The sequence below is a fragment of the Chiloscyllium plagiosum genome, unplaced genomic scaffold (assembly GCF_037043375.1).
Source record: "Chiloscyllium plagiosum isolate Xiang-an unplaced genomic scaffold, Cpla_swu_hap1 HiC_scaffold_23, whole genome shotgun sequence".
NCBI lineage: Eukaryota > Metazoa > Chordata > Chondrichthyes > Orectolobiformes > Hemiscylliidae > Chiloscyllium > Chiloscyllium plagiosum.
Window position 1 is genome coordinate 16,368,849 of NW_028270161.1, and position 20,848 is coordinate 16,389,696.

The 20,848-nt window shown below is 38.5% G+C and overlaps 1 protein-coding gene across 1 annotated transcript in view; it reads left to right on the forward strand.

The window, feature by feature from the left end:
* Positions 1–20,848, forward strand: part of exoc4 (exocyst complex component 4) — a 604,047-nt gene that overhangs the window by 112,210 nt on the left and 470,989 nt on the right. Inside the window, exons 7-8 of the mRNA XM_043714034.2 lie at positions 13,318–13,463; positions 15,977–16,065. Of these exons, the coding sequence (XP_043569969.2) occupies positions 13,318–13,463; positions 15,977–16,065 (235 nt within the window). The remainder of the gene's footprint in view (positions 1–13,317; positions 13,464–15,976; positions 16,066–20,848) is intronic.

Sequence of the window (20,848 nt, forward strand, 5' to 3'; positions counted from 1 at the left end):
GAGATGTACTATCAAACTAACATAGTCCGGCAGTCTTTAGCCTATTATCAGTGATGGGCAAGTTATTGGAAGCTGTTCCCGAGGAAAATCTAAGGCTTCATTTGGCTTAACCAATAAAAGAGATGTGTGGGTTTAAACAAGTCAGATCGTGTCTGCCACATTGGGAAGCATTTTCTAATGAAGTAACAAAGAGGTTAATTAAGGTATCACATTTAACATTGCACATGTAGACTGTGCACACAAGAAACTTCATTAGAAAATGAAATCCTGTGGAATTAAATGCAAGTCTTGATTTGAACTTGAAATTGACTGTCACAATGTGAAGGCTAGTAGTGGAGGGCAGGCATTCTCAGGCGAGGAACTGTTTTGCAGTTGTGCTCCCCAAGGGTCAGCTTTTGGGTGTATTCAATTTTATAAATAATCGAGTTAACTTATGAAGTTCCTAGGCAATACAAGACTTGGCATAGGCTTTAGGATGCTGAAATGGCAAAAGCATGGCAGATCATGTTGAATGTGAAAAAGTAAAGAATGGGAAACTATTATATTTATATTGAGGGGATTAGGGTGTCCTGGTAAATGCATCAAAGAAATTGTTCTGCAGGTACAGCAAGCAATTAGGGAAACAAATGTTAAATAGTCGTTTATCAAGAGTAAGTTGGAATATAATAGCAAGAACTCTTCTTGCAGTAGTATAGGGAAAAAACAAAATATTTAAAGATTGGTTCTTAGTATGTGCATGTCAATGGTAAGGATTAACATTTTATTGCTATTGAACAAGTAGTATTAAGCTATGTGTAGGTATATCCTGTGTGCAGATTGGTAGAGGGTTCCAGGATTTTGACTCAATGACAATGAATGAATGGCGATATAGTGCTAAGTCTGGATTGTATCTTATTTGGAGGGTTCTTGTAGGGAACAGTACTTCCATGCTTCTGCTGGATGGACAAATCAACAATGGAAAATGCTGAGAAATCTATATCGGTCTGTACGACTTGGTGGAAAGAGAAACCATGAACATCTCAAGTCCATGTGCAAACTCACACTAAGTTTACAGTCATGGATAAGTTGTAGTTGGACATATCCAAAGCTTCGTCAAACTGTCCCACTAACAGAAAGATTGTTACTGCACCCTCTCCAAATCCTTCACATGCTGTCTAAAATGTGATGCACAGAAGTGGGCACAGTTTTCGAGTTTAAGCTGAACCAGTGATTTTGTGAAGCTTTTTTGATAGCTTGTTTTGTACCTTATACATCCATTCTAACAGGTTACCCTGTTATAGGAAGGATATTGCTAAACTGGAGAGGGTTCAGAAAAGATTTACCAGGGTGTAGCTGGTGATGGAAGGTTTGAGATATTAAAAAAATCTTTGAAAGCCTAGAACTTTCCTCTGGAGCATAGGAGATTGAGGGATGACCTTATTGAGGTTTATAAAAATCATGAGGGGTATATTTAAGGTGAATGACAAGGGTCTTTTCCCTTGGATGGGGAATTCAAAACTAGCGGCATGTTTTTAAAGTGAGAAAAGAAAGATTCAAAAAGGACATGAGGGGCAATCTTTTTTACACAGTGGCTCGTGTGGGATGAACTGCCAGAAAAAATGATGGATGCATGTACAGTTACAATGTTTAAAAGATACCTGGATAAATACATGAATACGAAAAAGATATGGCCCAAGCACAAGTAGGTGGGACTAGTTTAATTTGGGATTGTTGTTGATGTGGACTGGTTGGACTGAAGGGTTTGTTTCCAGGAAGATCATATGACTGTTTGACTCCATAATGAAAAATAGATCTCAAAGCTAGATATTGACTATAGTGGTGGCAAGTTACTTTTAAATGAAATAATAGCTTTCTGCTTTTAGGATTTGACATTCAAAAAAAATTTATTTTAAATTAGTAGCGACCTGAGGGAATTTTCTAATCCTTGGAAAGAACTGTGCAGAATCTCAATAAACACGCACCTTAATTGGTTTGCCGTGCACTAAATGTCATTGTTATTTCTCTTTTCGGTGTTTCATCAATAAGCCATCATTTTTCTTTACTTTGGAAGTTATGACAAGTTTGACCTTAAAAAGTTAGTTGTGTCGGGTGTTAGTGACTGTGTATTGTTTTTTTAAATAAAATGTCATTATTTTAACCATTCAAATCTTGTGTTGACGCAAGACCTAACAATTTAATTTTATGACTGTTAATCACAAATAAGTGGAACAAAATTTTTGTTTAGACAATAAAGGAAATTATTGAGCAAGTAACCTGGTGAGCACTTGACAAATTGAATCAAGACAAGATTCTTGAAGTTCATGATCGAACAGACCCTTGGTACCCAGACCCAATTCTTGGATAAAGTTATCACTCATTTGAATTGCACTGTTGCAGTAGATAGGAAAGTGAACTCCGTTTCAACTTGTGAATGACTCTAATGTTTAGGAAACAACAATAAACTTCCTGTTTTGTCACTTCACTGTTAATATTTTAAATATTAACTGTGATCTGCGGTTCCTTTTGCTGTGCTCAAACATGTTGTATTAAAAACATTGCTGTGCCAGTGTTCTCCATTCTACTCATTCCATATAATTGCTTCAAAGGCAAGTTTCATAGATTGCTTCTACTTTTGCTGTAAAAAGCTTCCAGAAACTCCCTTTTCAATACTAACTTCAGTTTTTCTCTTGCTCTCATTTTATTTCTTATACCTTTTAATAATTTTCCACTTAGAAAAGAACCTTGGAATTTTTTTTTGTTAGGGGCACAGTGTCAGTGATTTGTTTTTGGCATCAGCGGTTCATGATAATTGCCCCAAAATTATTTTTTCTGTTTTTTGAGAGGCAACAGCTAATACTTGACTCCTTTCTGGCTCATTAGATTTTGGTTTGAAGCTGGCATTGCATTTAATTTATGTGCAGTATGTACATTTGTCATGGTCTTTATACTCTAATTGCAATGAAAGAAAGAATTAGGAATTTGCATTCACATAATGCAATAATCACTGGGCATCCTAAAGTACTTTGTGGTGGAAAGTGTTTTTTTAAAATGTATTCACAGTTGTGGTGCAGGAAGATCATATTTGAGAAACCGGATCTTAAACTGAAGACTCAAGTTCCAGTTTACCGGGTAATTACCATTCCTATGCTCCAATGTGCTTCAGAAACTTGGACTTCTACCACAAGCTCCTCAAAGCACTCAAGATACCACCTGCAATACCTTCTCAAATCCTCTGAACTTGGTGGCAAGAAACGTCAGTGTCCTTTCCCAAGCTAATTTTGGTCAGCATTGACTAATCGACTCAAACCAATGCTGTAGGCAGGCCATATCATTTGTATACTTGATAGCAGTCTCTTGAATCACCTGCTTTGCTTGGAATTCTGTTGTGACAGGAGAGTCCAATGAGCAAAGTGTAAATACTTGAAGATGTCCTCAAAACATTGCTGAAGAGGTCAAACATCCCTGCAGACTTTAGTCAATTCTGGCTTGTGACTGATAAAAATGGACAAGATTGTGTATTGATTCTTCATGAAAGTGCCCCTTTTTAGATTAGATTAGATTCTCTACAGTGTGGAAACAGGCCCTTCAGCCCAACCAGTCCACACCGACCTTCCGAAGAGTAACCCACCCAGACCCATTTCCCTCTGAATGATGCACCTAACACTATGGGCAATTTAGCATAGCCAATTCACCTGACCTGCACATCTTTGTGACTTTGGAAACTGGAGCACCCGGAGGAAACCCATGCAGACATAGGGAGAGTGTGCAAACACCACACAGATAGTCACCCGAGGCTGGAATCGAACCTGGGACCCTGGTACTGTGAGGCAGCAGCGTTAACCACTGAGTGACCGTGCCGCCCATCAGTGGGAACACTTTGTGGTAAAGACAAGGTGTGTGTGAGAATACACTAACATTGAGTATACTCGAATCTGCAAAATCATGCATTGTACTTCTCAACTATCTGAGAACCTAGTAAACTGCAGTTGATGTAAGCCATGTTTGATTCTTTTGATAAAGAAAATCCAGGGAATACGACTGCTAATAGCACACAGCAGGATTCCAAAAATAAAATGGTAATCATGATCCAGTTTATGTTGTTGATTTGAAGTAGTTCAGTGGGATTTGTATCATCTTGAGTCAGGTGAAAGGGATTTTCGTGCAGTACAATATACAAATTTCAAAAGTCTAGCACTCTTCAGCACTTTGAAGTTTGAATAATTGACTATTGAAGGCAAATTATATTCTGATACTCAAAAAATCTCTGTTTGGCGTAGTGCAAGAGGTATCCAATCTGTTTAACTGGTTCTGATCTTAACTTTAACACTGTCAGATATGTACTTGAAAACACTGTATACAGCAGGTTTTTCGAACAGTCAATATGCAAATCTTCAATCTGTGTTTTTTTCCCAGATATGCCCATAACTAAATTGCCCGTAGTGTTAGGTAAGGGGTAAATGTAGGGGTATGGGTGGGTTTCGCTTCGGCGGGTCGGTGTGGACTTGTTGGGCCGAAGGGCCTGTTTCCACACTGTAATCTAATCTAATCTAAAAAACATCAGGTTGTTTAGATAATGAGTATAATTTGCACCACTATTAATGTATTAAACATTCTTCTTTAGCCTGATAATTTTGAGAAGACAGGAAACAATCAAGATTTCAGTGATGCTCATAAATTTTGACAATCCCAAGATTTATGAAGCTCCTTTTGAAAAGTTTTCTGTTTTCATCATACCCTCAGCTTTTAACAAAAGGTAGCAACTAATATTTATCGTCTTAAATTGGGCGACTCAACTGTCAAAACAACTTTTATTTTTGGACTGTATACTATTGGGTTTGGGTGAAGCGATTGTTTTTAACCAAGGAAGCAGTGAAAAATGATCAAATTTAAAAAGGAGTTACTGAAAGTCATTGTGAGTTGTAGCTGAAATGTTGTCTTATTTGGGTAATGGGGGAGAAATGCAAGACATTTGATTTGATTTATTATTGTCACATGTACTGAGATACAGTGAGAAGTAGTGTATTGCATGCTAACTAGACAAATCTTATTTTACATCCATATAATAGAACAGAATGCAGAATATAATGTTCTGTCTGCAGTAAAGAGAAAGTCAAACTATCATATAGAGGATGTCTGTTCATAACTCCTGATAGCAGGGGGAAGAAGCTGTTCTTAAATCTGTTGGTACATGTTTTCAAAGTTTTGTATCTTCCGTCTGATGGAAAAATGTGGAAGAGAGTATAACTGGGGTGGGAGGAGTCTTTGATTATGTTGTCTGCTTTCTTCTGGCAGCAGGAAGAAAGACTGGTTTCCATGATTGACATCAGTTCCATGTGTGTGTTCTCAGTGCAGTTTTGCCGAGAGAGAATGCTTGAAAATGCTATATTATTCTATCACCCTCTGATAACTTGTAAAATCAATCCTTTCTTTATAAATAGGAAACAGAAAATTAACAATTAGTTGCAAGAAAATGCTAAGAACAAGATCTTGATGGGCAAGGAATTGCCTGGAAATTTGTCAGTTGAAGCTTTAATTGTGCACGTTCCTCACATGTAGACGAGTAAACATTATCCACGTTATATGCCATTATGTGTCGTTTCAGATGTGTTAGTCACAAAGTTTGGTGTCTATCTGTATTTTGAAAGTGAGCATCTTGAAAATTTGCATATTCAAGTGCTTAATATGAGGTCTCAGAGAAAATAATGAATTTTAAATGTTATTATAAAAGTGGTTTTTCATTCCATGGCAGTATATTGGTAATTTGCAAATTTACCAAATATTCTTGACTTTCTTTGTTTGTTAAATTTGTACAATTTTGAGGGAGGCCTCTGAGAAAAGTAAGATATCCCCCAGTGCTTTTAAGCCAATTAATGTATCATCACTTTGGTCCTGTTACCAGCATTAAAGTTTGATAGGATATCCCACCTGTAAAAGCTTCAACATCCACTCTGTCCAACAGCATGCTATTATGGTTAATTTCCACACCAGCTGAAGTTACCATCGTTCTCAACTCTCCCCTCCCCTGAAGCGTGGTGACCTTCAGGTTAAATCCATGCCAGTCCCTCTCTTTCTATAACTGATCAGCCATTTGACATGTTGGAGCATGGCAGCTTTAAAAGGGTAAGAACAGCAGAGACATGGGAACACTACTACCTGCAAATTTCCTTCAAACCATTTGTCATCCTGAGTCGAATCTATTTTGCCATTCCTTCTGTGTTGGATCAAAATCTGGAGCTCCTTTTCTATTAACACTTGTGAGCATTATACATACAAACAGCATGTTTGCAGTGGTTCAAGAAGGCAGCTCACGTCACCTTCTCTAAACAACAAATGCTCGCCTCTCCAATGGTGCTCACATGCCATGTTTGAATTAAAAACTAAATCACCCAGTGGAAGTTTAGCTGTTTTGTGCATTATGATACTAGGATAGGTGGGATACTAAAATCGATACTAAAATAAGAAATTTACAAACCGATTTGGATAATTTTGCTGAGTGGACCAAATTTTGGCTGATGAAGTTTAATTTAGATAGGTGTGAGGTTATCCATTTTGGCTGGAGGAATAAAAGACGATGTGTTAGGCAAATGGAGAGAAATTTCAGAGTGGCGCAGTCCAGCAGAATCTCTGTAACCTTATATGTAAATCTTGGAAAACTTGTATGAAAGTACAGCAGGTAATATGGAAGTGAATGGCATTTTGATATGTATTGCTAAAGAAATAGAGTATAAAAGTAGGCAAATGTTGCTGCAACTGTCCAAGGCATTTGTGAAACTGCACCTGGAGTATTGCACACAGTTTAGGTCCCCTCACTTGAGCAATGTAGTTAAATTGGAGGAAGTTCAGAGGAGGTTGTCTAGGTTGATTCCAGAGATGAAGGGTTTGTCTTATGAAGAGAGAGTGAGCAGTTTAGGCCTATACTTTCTCACGTTTAGAAGAATGAGAGGAGATCTAATTGACGTATGTAAGATGCTGAAGAAAATGACAAAACTGACAGAGAAAGAATGTTTGCTCATGTAGGGCAATCAAGAACATAAGGTCATAGTTTTCGGATAAAGGGTGGCAGGTTTATAACAGAGATGAGAAGACATTACACAAAGAGTCATGATTCTGTAGAATTCACTACCCCAGAGTGCAGTGGAAGCTGGGACATGGAGTCAATTTAAGAAGGCGATGGACCCAGTGTTTTAAATTAGCAGTGAGTTGAGAGTTGTGGAGAGCATGCAGGAAGTAGAGCTGAGGCCAAGACGAGATCAGCCGCAATCATATCAATTAGCGGAGCAAGCTCGAGGGTTTGAATTGCCTAATGCTCCTGGTTCTTAAGTTATGTCCTTATGATCCCATTCTAATGGAATGAAAGTATTGCTTTGTGAGAAAAGGAAATTGAGCACTGATGTCTGCATCTTTGAGTTGTTGAACAAGATTACTGCAGCCCATGGGAATCTTGGGTTAAATTGTGTCAGGTTGAAAGTCATTACGACGATCACATTCCTTGCCTTTAAATCATGGATATTACTTCATTATGCTGCATTGCAAACATGATTGCTTTGTCATCAATGAAAGATGTCTCTGTGCTCACCCACCTTGAAGAGCAAAGTCGCCCTGTTCCACCCACCTTGAAATTTACCTTGTGGGTAAACAGTTTTATATCACATGAAATTTGGCTGACAAATAATACATTCCTACTAAATTATTTTCTTTTGAATGCAGCTTGTTTGAAACTTGACTGCAAAAAGAGACACTGAAAACAAAAACTTTTGGCTAGAGCCTTATGAAATCATTGAGAAGATTACTCTGCTACCTGCATGAGACTCTAGCACAGTCAGCATTGCTAAAAGAATTAATGATGACGTCTAGACTTTTTTTGAATTTTGGAGTGTAGTTAATGAAATGAAATCAGTTAGATTTACTTGTGCAGTTTTATAGAAACTTTAGCTTGATTTTTAAAACAAAAAAGCAAAAAGAACTGAGAACATTTTTTGTTGTTGAATCAAATGAATGTTGGGATGCCTTAAATCTTGTTTTTGTATTAAATTCCTTGCTTTAATTTGATATTTCTATTTAAATTTATGTCCATGCTTTGTTTGTTTCAAAGCAGGTCTTGTGATTGCAAGTACTCAGGCCATATTTGTTGAGCGACTCCAGGGAGCTGCATAAGGGTGCTCAATGTTTCATGCCTTGTTTTGACTCTTGGGTTTATTTTTGTCCACTGAGAAGATGGGTTCCGTTTGACAGCTGAAAATTCCAAGCCTATACTTTACAATCAAATACGCTTTTACAAGGTGTGACAATACTATGGATTTTGAGAGGTGTATTATGTCCTTTCTTTATTGAAGAAAGGTTGAGACAGAGGTCCTAAGCGGTCTGCTCCGAGCCAATGAAGTAAATAGTTTGTGTGGCCTAGGTGTTTTGTTTCATTTGGAACAACAGAAGCAGCTGGATGGGTGGGATCAAGCTACCACACAGTCAAGATTTTTAGTTCTAGCTTTCTGCAGTTGTTGTGCTCTGGAAGCTGGATGTGGAATCTCTTAGTCCTCTCTCTGTTCCAGCTAAAGGCTGGGCTTCTCTTCCTGCTGCTAGAATTGCATGTAAGACAATCTTTCTTAATTTGCCTTCGCCAAAGGTGTGTTTATGGGATGTTACTATATTGAAACAGTAAATTGTTTGTGGTTAATATATATATATTATTTTAAGTGTTTTGATAGTGTTACAGTTCAGCCAATTCTTTTCTTTTTATTTCATCTGTGTTTTAACTGTAGTGTAAAATTAAAGCGTAAGTTGCTTCAAATCAAGTAGTTTGACCAATCACATTGCATCTGGAATGCAGCACCTTACACTTAGCCTGGAGCCTAACTTTTCCTTCCTTTAATGTTACCTTCAATATATTATAAGGGGGTTTGATCTGCTAAATAACAAAGGAAATTTGCTTACTTGCACAACAGTTCACTGTTTCTGTTAAAGCAATTAAGCATAAGTGGTTGTGTCAGTCCTCACTGCAGTTTAACTAAATGTAGAGTTACAAGTATGACAAGGTATTAGCAAGGGGTCATTACCTCTAAAGTATTCTGACTGCAAATTAATATACAGGTGAAGGTGAGGACAGCAATTACTCAAAGAATATGGAAGCTGATTACAGTTTTAGTTTGGGCCTTGTCCAAAATACACACATGAAAAATTGATAATAGAATGTGGTCACTTTGGAAACTTTGGTATTGGACTAATGCTTTCAAGTTTTACTGAGTAATTGCATTATCTTATTTTTGCACTGAACTACTGCAACTGAGGAAGATCTTTTAAAGGCCATGCAACATATATGTTAGTTGGTTTCCATTGACAAATGAGGCAGTGTCCCACATCAGACAGATGTTTGGCCAAAATCAATGGTTCTTTCTAAGGAGTATATGTTACCATTGAGCAATGTCAACATTGCATTCATCTATGATTCCTTCCATGATAGAATAGCTTACAAAGATTCATCTTGCTCAACTATTTATGGTGACGGTTTGGGTGCCAGTTGCCAGGAATGCACGAGTCTGTGCATTCAGAGGAATGGGAAACATTTCAGGCAAAGGTATTAAGAATTCCTTTTCATCTATGCAGAAGAAATAGGTTGTTTCTGTTTTTTTTCTCTCAAATCAAATCATACCATACCTAGATGCCTCCTGAATGGCAGAATCCATCATTATTATAAACATAAGACGCATCATGTGATGATCATATTCAGAATGGAGCAGAATAAGTAGATAAATAAAAGCTAAAGTTCCTCAACCATCAAGAGAAACTGCATAGGTTCAGGTTGTCTTCCCAAGAGCTGAGGGGGATTCTAATTGAGGTCCATAAAATTAGGTGGAGCATAGATTGGGTCGACAGGAATAAGCGTTTCCCATTATTAGAAGAGATCTGTAACATGGTGTAAAGATTTAAAGTAAGGGCCGGAGGTTTAAAGGGGATTTAAGGAGAAAGTTTTTCACACCGAGGGTGGTGTGTATCTGCAATTCATTGACTGAAAAGATGGTCGAGGCAGCCACAAGTATAATATTTAAGAAGCATTTTGATGGACACTTGAAATGCCATAACAGACAAAGTGGTGGGAAATGGGATTAGAATAGATGGTGCTTGATGACTGGCATGGATTTGATGGGCATAAGGGCTTATAATACTTAATGACAATAAATTTGTATTCTAGTTGATTTATTAACATGATAATTAGGGCTTAGTTGTAAAATATATCACAGGAGAACAGGAAATGGCCAAGTCCTTGACTTCAAACTTATTCTGTTAATACTTTTAAAGCATTGTCAAAATCATGTTCAAATGTATTGAAAGACATTTGATTCTCTTGAAGGATCTTGTTAATATTTACAATTTGATAACACACAACTATCACACCATGCGTTGCATTGATAATTAATATGCCACATAATATAAACTCTCACAGCAGTCGACATCTATATCCTATGGTACAGATTACTTTGGATTTGATCAGTATTCAGACTGGGTGTAGAAAGATAGTAACTTTTGCCTTAAAGATATTGATGATGGCCGCTTCTTCCAGGCAGTGTAAATGGTTCGAAAGTTATTGAAACTAAAACAGTGAAGGAAGTGTGTTACAGAGGGAATGGTCCCTGCAAAAGATGGACAAGGGAGAGGAGGGGAATATGTGTTCTGTTTACTTCCTCCCTCTTGAGTATCCAAAGGCCCAAACACAACTTCCAGGTGAAGCAGCACGTTACCTGCAATTTGTGGAATCGAGTCTATGCATTCGCTGCTGACAAGGTGGTCTCCTTTACATTGGGGAAACAAAGCGCAGACTGGGTGACCTCTTCACAGAACACCTACGTTCTGTCTGTGAAAAGGACCCTGAGCTTTCAATTACCTGCCACTTCAACTCATCACCTTGCTCCCTGGAAAACATCTCTGTCTCAGTGCTCCAGCAACACTCAGCACAAGCTGGAAGAGCAGTACTAATTTTCCACTTGGGGAACCCCACAGTTTTCTGGACTCTATCGACTTCAATAATTTTACGGCTTGAGTTTTCCCAAGTCATTCTCCCAACCCCCACACGTCAAGTCTTGTGAAAACATAGTCAGCCACGAACAGTTCCCATGAATACTGCTCACCCTCCTAACAATCCCCTCCTTTGTCTGCCCAACTGTTGTCCTCTGTCTTTGGGCTTTATCCCCACCTATTGTTTACTTCATTTCCCCCGTCACACCAACCCCTCCCCTAACTTCTGCACACAAACTAGCATTTTTCTAGCTACTATCAGTTCTGAGGAAGGGTCACTCAACCTGAAATGTTAACTCCGATTTCTGTCCACAGATGCTCCCAGATCTGCTGAGCTTTTCCAGCAATTTCTGTATTTGTTTCTGATTGATGTCCACAATTATTTCGATTTTTATTTTGTAAAGTTGCAGATCCTCAGTTTTCAGAAATAGCTAACCTGACAGTCATGCAAAATACTGTTTACACTTGGTCAAAATGTTTAAATTAGCACCTGAACTTGAGCCAAGAATTGTGTCCAAATGCTCAAGGAATTGATGGATCTGTAGACTAGTTATTGACTCCCAAAGGGGTCAACAAATATGTGATTGGTTCCCAGTCAGCTGAATGAAATAGCAAGAAGCATTGAGATATTTGTAGGCCTTGGAGCTTCTTTGTTCTCTGCAGTAAAAACAACTTTAAGCTTGAAGACAACTAGTTTTTCTTTCCAGCAACAGTTGTTGTAAGCTGTGACTTTTAATTAATAAACTAGAACCCTTTCTAAGTGTGAGCCAGTCGCCTTGTACATCCAGCCAACCAGTGAACACACCAACTGAAAGAAAATCAAGAAGCAGCTTTCTGATCAGCACAAGATTCACTTTAGCAAATTGTGTGAACAGAGACCACAGAACTGTTTTCCTACATCTCCCTCTATCTGTAAAACACCCTTTTTGAAAAAAATTCCCGAAAGAATTTTGCACGTATATCTCCCCTAAACTTGTCCCCTCTCACTTTGAACTTGTGACCCCGAGTAATTGAGACCTCCACTCTGGGGAAAAGTTTCTTGCTATCTACACCTTTTATGATTTTGTAGGCCTCAATCAGGTTCCCCTCTCCCCCACCCCCCCTCAACTGCCTTCTTCCAATGAATCTACAGAATCTCTCCTCATAGCTAGCACATTCCATACATGGCAGTATCCTGGTGAACCTCCTGTGCACCCACATCCTTTTGGTAATGTGACCAGAACTGTGCGCAATATTCCAAATGTGGCCGAAACAAAGTCTTGTACAATTATAACATGACCTGCCAACTTTTGTACTCAATACCCCGTCCGATTAAGGAAAGCATGCCATATGCCTTCTTGGCCACTCTACTGACCTGTATTGCCACCTTCAGGGAACAATAGACCTGAACACCCAGATCAATTTTTCCCAGGACTTCTCCATTTACTGTATAGTTCGCTCTGGAATTGCATCTTGCAAAATGCATCACCTCATGTTTGTCGGGATTGAACTCGATCTGCCATTTCTCTGCCCAACTCTACAGTCTATCTAAATTCTGCTGTATTCTCTGACAGTACCCTTCACTATTTGCTATTCCATCAATCTTAGTGTCTTTTTAACATTTTGAACACTTGTAACAACTCCAAGAAAAGCAGACTTGATTTGCAGCACGATACTCCAGTACGGTACAACAAAATTGCCGCCATTCTTGTGAGGCCTTCCACATTCTCTGTTGCTTCATTCCTTATCTGCTGTGAAACCTCTGAGAATAGTAAGGTGCACATTGTCATAGCACTGTATGCCTGGCAAGTCAGATCAGTGTTGGATATCAAGACACCACTATGTATTAACGCATCATTGAGATAAAAGAGGGAGAGAAACGTTGGACAGTTATGCCAAATACCTGCCCTTGAGTGATACAGAATGGGTATATGTTGTTGTGTATGAGATTCATCTTTATTCTTGGTGGAAGCTAATTTTGTGCAGGGGCATTCAAAAAGAAAAAGCAAGGGAGAAGTAAAAACTGAAATTGCTGGAAAAGCTCAGCAGGTCTGGCCTAATCTGTGGTGATAAATCAGAATTTATGTTTCGGGATGAGTGACCCTTCCTCAGGAAGATTCTGAGGAAGGGTCACTCGACCTGAAATATGAACTCTGTTTTCTGTCCAAGTGCTGTCAGACCTGTTGAGCTTTTTCAGCAAATTCTGTTTTTGTTTCTTATTTACTACATCCGCAATTCATTTGTTTTTCTATTTAGTTAGTTGAAAAGTGATAACTTGGTGCAGAAAGATTATGTTGGAAAGTTAACATCGTGTGCCAGTTAGTAGTTTTTCACTTTAATGTTTTACCATTTCAGATGCTGTTGACAGAGTACTTAGATGTGAAGAATACTCGAACTGCCTCTGAACCTTCATCACAGCTCAGCTATGCCAGCTCAGGAAGTGATTTTGCAGCATTCTTTGCCAAAAAGAGACCGCAGAGGCCAAAAATCTCTCTCTTTAAGTAAGAATCGTAGGGCCCCATTGTTACATTTTAGAAGATAAATGATATACTTTTGTAATACTCTTTCAATTTTAAACAACAAGAAACTTTTTTTTCAGTGAAAATTACCTTTATGTAACCTTTTGAAAATTAATGTTATTTTTATGTACTAGTGTAAGGCAATCCTGTTGAAGGACTTATGCCCGAAACGTCAATTCTCCTCCTCCTCCTCAGATGCTGCCTGAACTGCTGTGCTTTTCCAGCACCCCACACTCGACTATGGCAATCCAAGTCAGGCTAACCAATAGCTTGGAACTTCTCCCCCATTGACAAAGCTGGAAATAACATCAGTGACAGACACACAGAAACCTGTCACTGACACTCCTCATTAAAGGAACAAATGGGAAGAGAACCATGCAGGGACAAAAATTCATGAACATGAAATACCTAATAATTTTCTGACTGGTACATGTTTCACCTTCTACTCATCAATCAGAACTTAAAAAATGACTCAAAGTGTTCTAGTCCAGCAGTTTAGCTGTTATGGTGCTCATTTTATAGAATCTCATTTCATTTCTGGGAATATTTATTTTGAAATCTTGCCATTGTAGTTCGCTTTGTCAAGGTGGAGAATGCTTTTTATTCATTATTGGGATGTGAACATTATCAATGAGACCAGTATTTATTGACCATCGCCTAAATATCCTTGAACCATTGAAGTTCATGAGATGTTTATACATTGACAGTACAGTCAAAGAGGGCAGTATGTGTCCTGAAGAAGGGCTTATGCCCGAAACGTCGATTCTCCTGTTCCCTGGATGCTGCCTGACCTGCTGCGCTTTTCCAGCAACACATTTCCAGCTCTGATCTCCAGCATCTGCAGACCTCACTTTCTCCTTTTGAAATGAATAGTAGAACGTTGGTTTGGAGAAGGCACAGGTTTACTTTCGTGCAGTATATTCACTCTTCAGGATTGGTTCACAAAATTGTCTTGTTTGAATCTTGCCATTGGCAGTGGTGTTTCAGTGGCAAGGGATCATAATCATCGTATATTGCTCTAGGGATTACTGCAGCAAGGGAATTATGCTTAAAAATTACTTCAAAAGGCCATTGGGTGATGACTGAAACAGTAGTTATTATTCAGTTGATACTTAAAATAATTTTGCTAGTTTCTGAAAGCTTGCTTAAAATCAGAATGTTAGCTTTGTCATTTCTATGTGATTGATCAAACCAAAATTTAATTTTCAAATTCTGAGTACTGATAACAAAATGTTTTGGAGACTACATATGTTTTTTTAGAACATGTAACTATTTTGGTGTTGACAAAACCACTATCAGTTGGGGGGAAAAAAACACTACAAACTGAAAATGTGAAAAAAAAAGAAATGCAGACAACACACAACAGCCTTATCAATTTACAAAAGGAACAAAGACAGAATACTGTGACTGCTGCAAATCTGAATCGAAACAGAAGATGCTGGAGGGCGGAAAGCAGTGTTGGAGAGAGAAAGAGTGAATGTTTTAAATTGACATGGCCTTTCTTCAAAACTCAAAGCTAAAAATGAAACATTTTAAACAAATGCAGAGATGAAGGAAATAGCACGGGAAGGAAAGAACAATACTGACTGGATTGAAGTCAGGAGAGATTACAGTACACAGGATTGATATTACTAGGCAAAAAGGTGGTGGTAATAGGATATTAGTGAAAAGAAAAGATCAAGCTCAAGGAGCAGAAAATTAGAAAATCTGGATCATGATCAATGACAGTCTGAAAGAATAATGCACTGGTTATGATCTGAAATTGGTGAACTTACAGTCCGAAAGACTGTAAAGTAGTGAGGTTGACTGCCCTCTGGCACGAGGGATGGGTACTAAATGCTGATTCACACATACCATGACTGAATACAAAATTTGTGCTTAGCCAATAACTAATGTAATGATTGTCAAGCTTAGTACAGGGTATGAGGCCAAATGGAACTTTTTCCCTATCCATAAATGCGACCAGACTTTTTGACTTTCTTCATCACTTTTACCACTTTGACAAAGCAATTCAATGTCCACCTGTTTGTTTTACTATCTTCCCATGGGCCTGTCTTCCCCACTTTTTTACTTCAGATTTGATTTGCGCCTTCCATTTTTTTTGCTTACAAGGTGAAATGGTCTGTCCCCTGACAGCTACGTGTGGCAAAACATTCCCTGCTCCAGCAACTCTTTCACCTGATTTGTGCCTATAATTTCAAGTTAGTGAAATGATATTCTGTGTCTTGGTTCAATTAAAAACCTTGAATATAATTTTAAAAATTGTTTTCTTATCTTTGACTTCTCTGCCCTTGTGAAAATAGTGTAAATTTCACATGTCTCTTCTCACATTTTGGAGCTCCTAAAATAAGATAATATACAAGTTGCATTATATGAGCCTGAATTGCAACATTCCAATTTCAAAGGCATTTTAATGCTGATGGCTTAGTATTACATTAGAGAAATGATGCATAAATAATATTGATTATACTTCAATTACATTTGTCCATTTGCAGGTTTGAATCATCTTCACATGCCATCAGCATGAGTGCATACCTCCGTGAGCAAAGACGGGAGCTGTACAGCAAGAGTGGAGAACTACAAGGTAAATTAATTAGATGTTATTTACATTTTTCGAAAAGGAGGATATTATATTGTTGATTTTGGTGAAGAAGGATAAATTAACTCCCCTCTTTTTATTTACACCTTCAGTTGGATACAACAAAGATTTTTTTTTCTCCTTTTTTGGTATACAGCTATGTCACCCTTAAATTAAAACATAGTGCTAGTCAAAATTTAAGCCAGTTTCAAAGTTTTCTGAGGTGAAACGGATGAGTTTTATCACTAATGCTGAAAAAGTAATAAAACACATGAACAGCAAATAGACACCAAAGTGCAAATATCAAGTTTCAAGAGCTGAAAAGCTTCTTTTAAAACCATGTTCAAGATCATGGAGTTTGACAAGTCCTTGATGTCCTAGATTTAACCTGAGACAATGGTTGATTAATTTATGACTTGTCTCAGCAGTCATCAGATTTGTAGATATCTTTTGAATTTTCTGAAATTTTATTTCCACTGGCATTGTCTTCTGAGAAAAATAGAGTGCCTTCCAATTCTTCTGTTGCCTATCCATTTTCCTTCTCTCTTCTGACCCAAAAGCAGTTACCTGAAATAAAATTCACTTGTGTACTGTCACATCTCACTTGATCGTTTTTTAAAAACTGGATCATCTCCAGAGGACTTTCATCCCAATCTGTGAAATGACCAGAAGGGTGTGAATTATGTAATGGGTACAGACCTGAGTTTCAGTGCCTTTTTTGTAAGGATTATAATTTTTACAACAACTGGTGCTTGTTTATTCATGATCTAAATGAGCGTTTTTCTCTTTTTAAAAACATTTTACTCCATGAAAGATCCCTGATATTTAAATTACAGACAATCTAAGTCATGAATTGGTTGTCCATTTTTGTCATAGTCAAAAGTTTTCTCAGAGGTTCGGAATGGATCACGGTTGCTATATTTAAAATGGTCTTGTACTTACAGGAGTCACTGACACATATCATTAAATACAACCTAGGATTTATCCTGAAGAAAATATAGAATCAGCCGTTTGTTTTTATAGTTCCAAAAAACTAAAACGAAGTTTACACAAGTATTCAATTTGTCCCTTGACGCATCAAGTCTCAGACTGATTGCTCTGTCTTTCAGTGTCTTGAAATCTGGATTTTAGTTTGATTCTGAGTCATCAAAAGTAGTAATCTCTGGATTACTCCTAGTGCCATGTGCTACTGAGAGTAGGAATAGGAAAGTAGCACAGATGAATGCTGGCTGAGGAGCTGGTGCAGGGGGCAAGGGTTCACTGGGATGTCTTCTGGGAAAGGCATAACCTGTACGAGAGGGACGAGTTACATCTGAACTTAAGGAGAAGCATTATCCTGGCAGGGAGAATTGTTCGAGCTGTTTGGGAAGTTGAGAAAATGTTGAGGCTTTTTCAGAAGTTAAAACAGCAAGTTAAATAGACAAGACAGAAAAGAACACAGCAGAGAACGAGGGAAGACTGAAGAATTAAACTGCATTTATTTCAATGCAAGAGACCTGACGGGTAAGACAGATGAAGTGAAGGCATGGCTGGGAACATGCGACTGGGATATCGTAGCTATTACAGAAACGTGGCTGATGGAGGGACTGGACTGGCAACTTAATGTTCTGGGGTGTGGATGCTATACGAAGAACAGGGGGGAGGCAAGAGAGGAGGGAGGGTGATGTTTTTGATGAGGGAAAACATCACAGCAGTATTTTGAGAGGATATTCCTGGAGGATTGTCCAGTAAAGTTATTTGGGTGGAACTGAGAAATAAGAAGGGGATGATCACTTTGTTGGCCTCTACTAGTTAGTGGAAAATGGAGGAGCAAATGTGGAGGGAGATTGCAGATAACTTTAAGAGTAATTGTGTTGTAATAAAAGGGGATTTTATCTTCCCAACTGTAGACTGGGACTGCCAGTTAAGGGCATGGATTGTGGGGGGGGGGAATTCAAATGTGTTCAAGAAAACTTTCTCAATCAATATGTCGATGGTCCTATGACAGAAAGAGTAAAATTTGACTTTCTCTTGGGAAATAAACAAGGGTAAATGACCCGAGGTATTAGTCGGGGAGAACTTTGGGACCAATGACCATAATTCTATTTGAAGGAGTTGTGCAAAAGAATAGGCCTGGTCTACAAGTTAAAGTTCTAAATTAGGGCAAGACCAATTTTGATGGTATTAGACAAGACGTTTCAAAAGTTGATTGAGGAGGCTGTTCATAGGATGTCTGGCAAATGGGAAGGTTTCAAAAGTGAGAGCATGAGAATTTGGGGACAGCATGTTCCTGTCAGTGCAAAGCTGACTGGAGGAGGGAACACTGGATGACTAGAGACATTGAGGCTCTGGTCAAGAACAAGAAGGATGCATGTGTCAGCTATAGATGGCTGGGATAGAAAGGAGTGTGTATATGGAATGAGTTGCCAGAGGAAGTGGTATATGCAGGTATAGTTACAACCATTTTAAGAGACTTTTGGAAAGGGACGGAGATGGAAAAGGTATAGAGGGATATGGGCCAAGTGCAGGCAAATGGAACTAGTTCAATTTAGGAAACCTGGTTTGCATGGATAAGTTGGGCTAAAGGGTCTGTTTTTGTGCTGTATGACTCTGACTCTATATTGTCCATCAAATATTTTTCTGAGACAGATAAGATACTTGACTTGCATATTTGCATTTTTTGGGAGAATGCTGTCTGAGGTATGTGAGGTGGGTATTACTGATCCTTGGTCTGGATTCAACTCCGTATCATTTTGCATCATCATTAATTCCATTACTTCGTAAACTATGTTACTTCGTAAATCAAATGTTTGATGAAATTTGACAGCTAACGTAATGTATGCTTGAAGGAATAGATTTGAGTAAAACACGACAGTTCCTTCCCTGACATCAAACTCCTGAAATTATGTGTTGAATTCTTCTGCTGGCTTCTTAAGAGATGCACAAAGTTGTCTGGTTGGGACCATTTCTCATTGCATTTGATTTTGTTTTAGTAATTTCTTCAGACTCAATGTGTTCCATTGTTTTATTTTTCATTGGGACGAACACAGACTCAATTGCAGTTTGAATGCATTCACAGCATTAATCGTATGTTTAAGTTTTTGTCCTTTCCCTGCAGTTTACTGTTCAAATCATTCAGTTTTGACATTATATCTGTAAGAAACCCAAAGTTAAGCCACTATGCATTGTCTGACAACTCACTGCTCGCTTCATTCCTTGATTTCGGAAAACTGAAAGTTTTAGGCTTCAGCTCTAAAAGTCTTTGCAGTATGTTCCTCAAATTAAGGATCTGACATCAATGTGGAAGAATAGTTCACGAAAGGCAGCATTGAGATTGTTGAGTAAGGATTTAAAAAAGTGATGCTGAAGAGCCCCTCCTCCAATTGGATATAGAACATATAATATTACAGCGCAGTACAGGCCCTTTGGCACTTGATGTTGCACTGACCTGTGAAACCAATCTAAAGCCCATCTAACCTACATTATTGCATTTTCATCCATATGTCAATTAATGACCATGTTAAATGCCCTTAAAGTTGGCGAGTCTACTACTGTTGCAGACAGGCCGTTCCATGCCCCCACAACTCTTGAGTAAAGAAAGTATCTCTGACATCTGTCCTATGTCTATCACCCCTCAATTTAAAGCTATGTCCCCTCATGTTAACCATCACCATCTGAGGAAAAAGGCTCTCACTGTCCACCCTGTCTAATACCCTGATTATCTTATCTGTCTCAATTAAATCACCTCTGAACCTCCTTCTTCTCTCACGAAAACACCCTCAAGTCCTTCACCCTTTCCTCTTAAGACCTTCCCTCCATACCAGGCAATATCCTAGTAAATCTCCTCTGAACCCTTTCCAAAACGTTCACATCCTTCGTATAATGCGGTCACCAGAACTGTATGCAATTTTCCAAGTGCTGCCGCACTAGAGTTTTGTACAGCTGCAGCATGACCTCATGGCTCTGAAACTCAATTCCTCTTTTAATAAAAGCTAACACACCGTATGCCTTCTGAACAACCCTTCAACCTGGGTGGCAACATTTAGGGATCTCTGCTCATTTACACTACCAAGAATCTTACCATTAGCCCAGTTCTCTGCATTCCTGTTACTCCTTCCAAAGTGAATCACCTCATGCTTTTCCACATTAAACTCCATTTGCCACCTCTCATCCCAGCTCTGCAGCTTATCTATGTCCCTCTGTGACCTACAACATCCTTCGGTCCTATCCACAGCTCTACTGACCTTCGTGTCAACCGCAAATTCACTAATCTATCCTTATGTGCCCTCATCCAGGTCATTTATAAATATGACAAACAGCAGTGGCCCCAAAACAGATCCTTGTTGTACCCAACTAGTAACTGAACTCCAGAATGAACATTTCCCATCAACCACCACTCTGTCTTCTTTCAGCTAGCCAATTTCTTATCCAAACCAGTAAATCACCCTCAATCCCATGACTCCATATTTTGTGCAATAGCCTACCATGGGGAACTTTATCAAACATCTTACTGAAATCCATATAACCACATCAACTGCTTTATCTAATCCCCACCTGTTTTGTTGCCTTCTCAATGAACTTAGTAAAGATTATGAGGGACAACCTACCCTTCACAAAACCGTGTTGACCAGCCCTATTCAACTTATTCCTCTCGAGATATTATAAATCCTATTTCTAATAACCTTTTCCAACACTTTACCCATAATTGAAGTAAGGCTGACTGGTCTATAATTACCATGGTTGACTGTACACCCATTCTTGAACAAGGGAACAACATTTGCTCTCCTCCAGTCTTCCAGCACTATTCCTG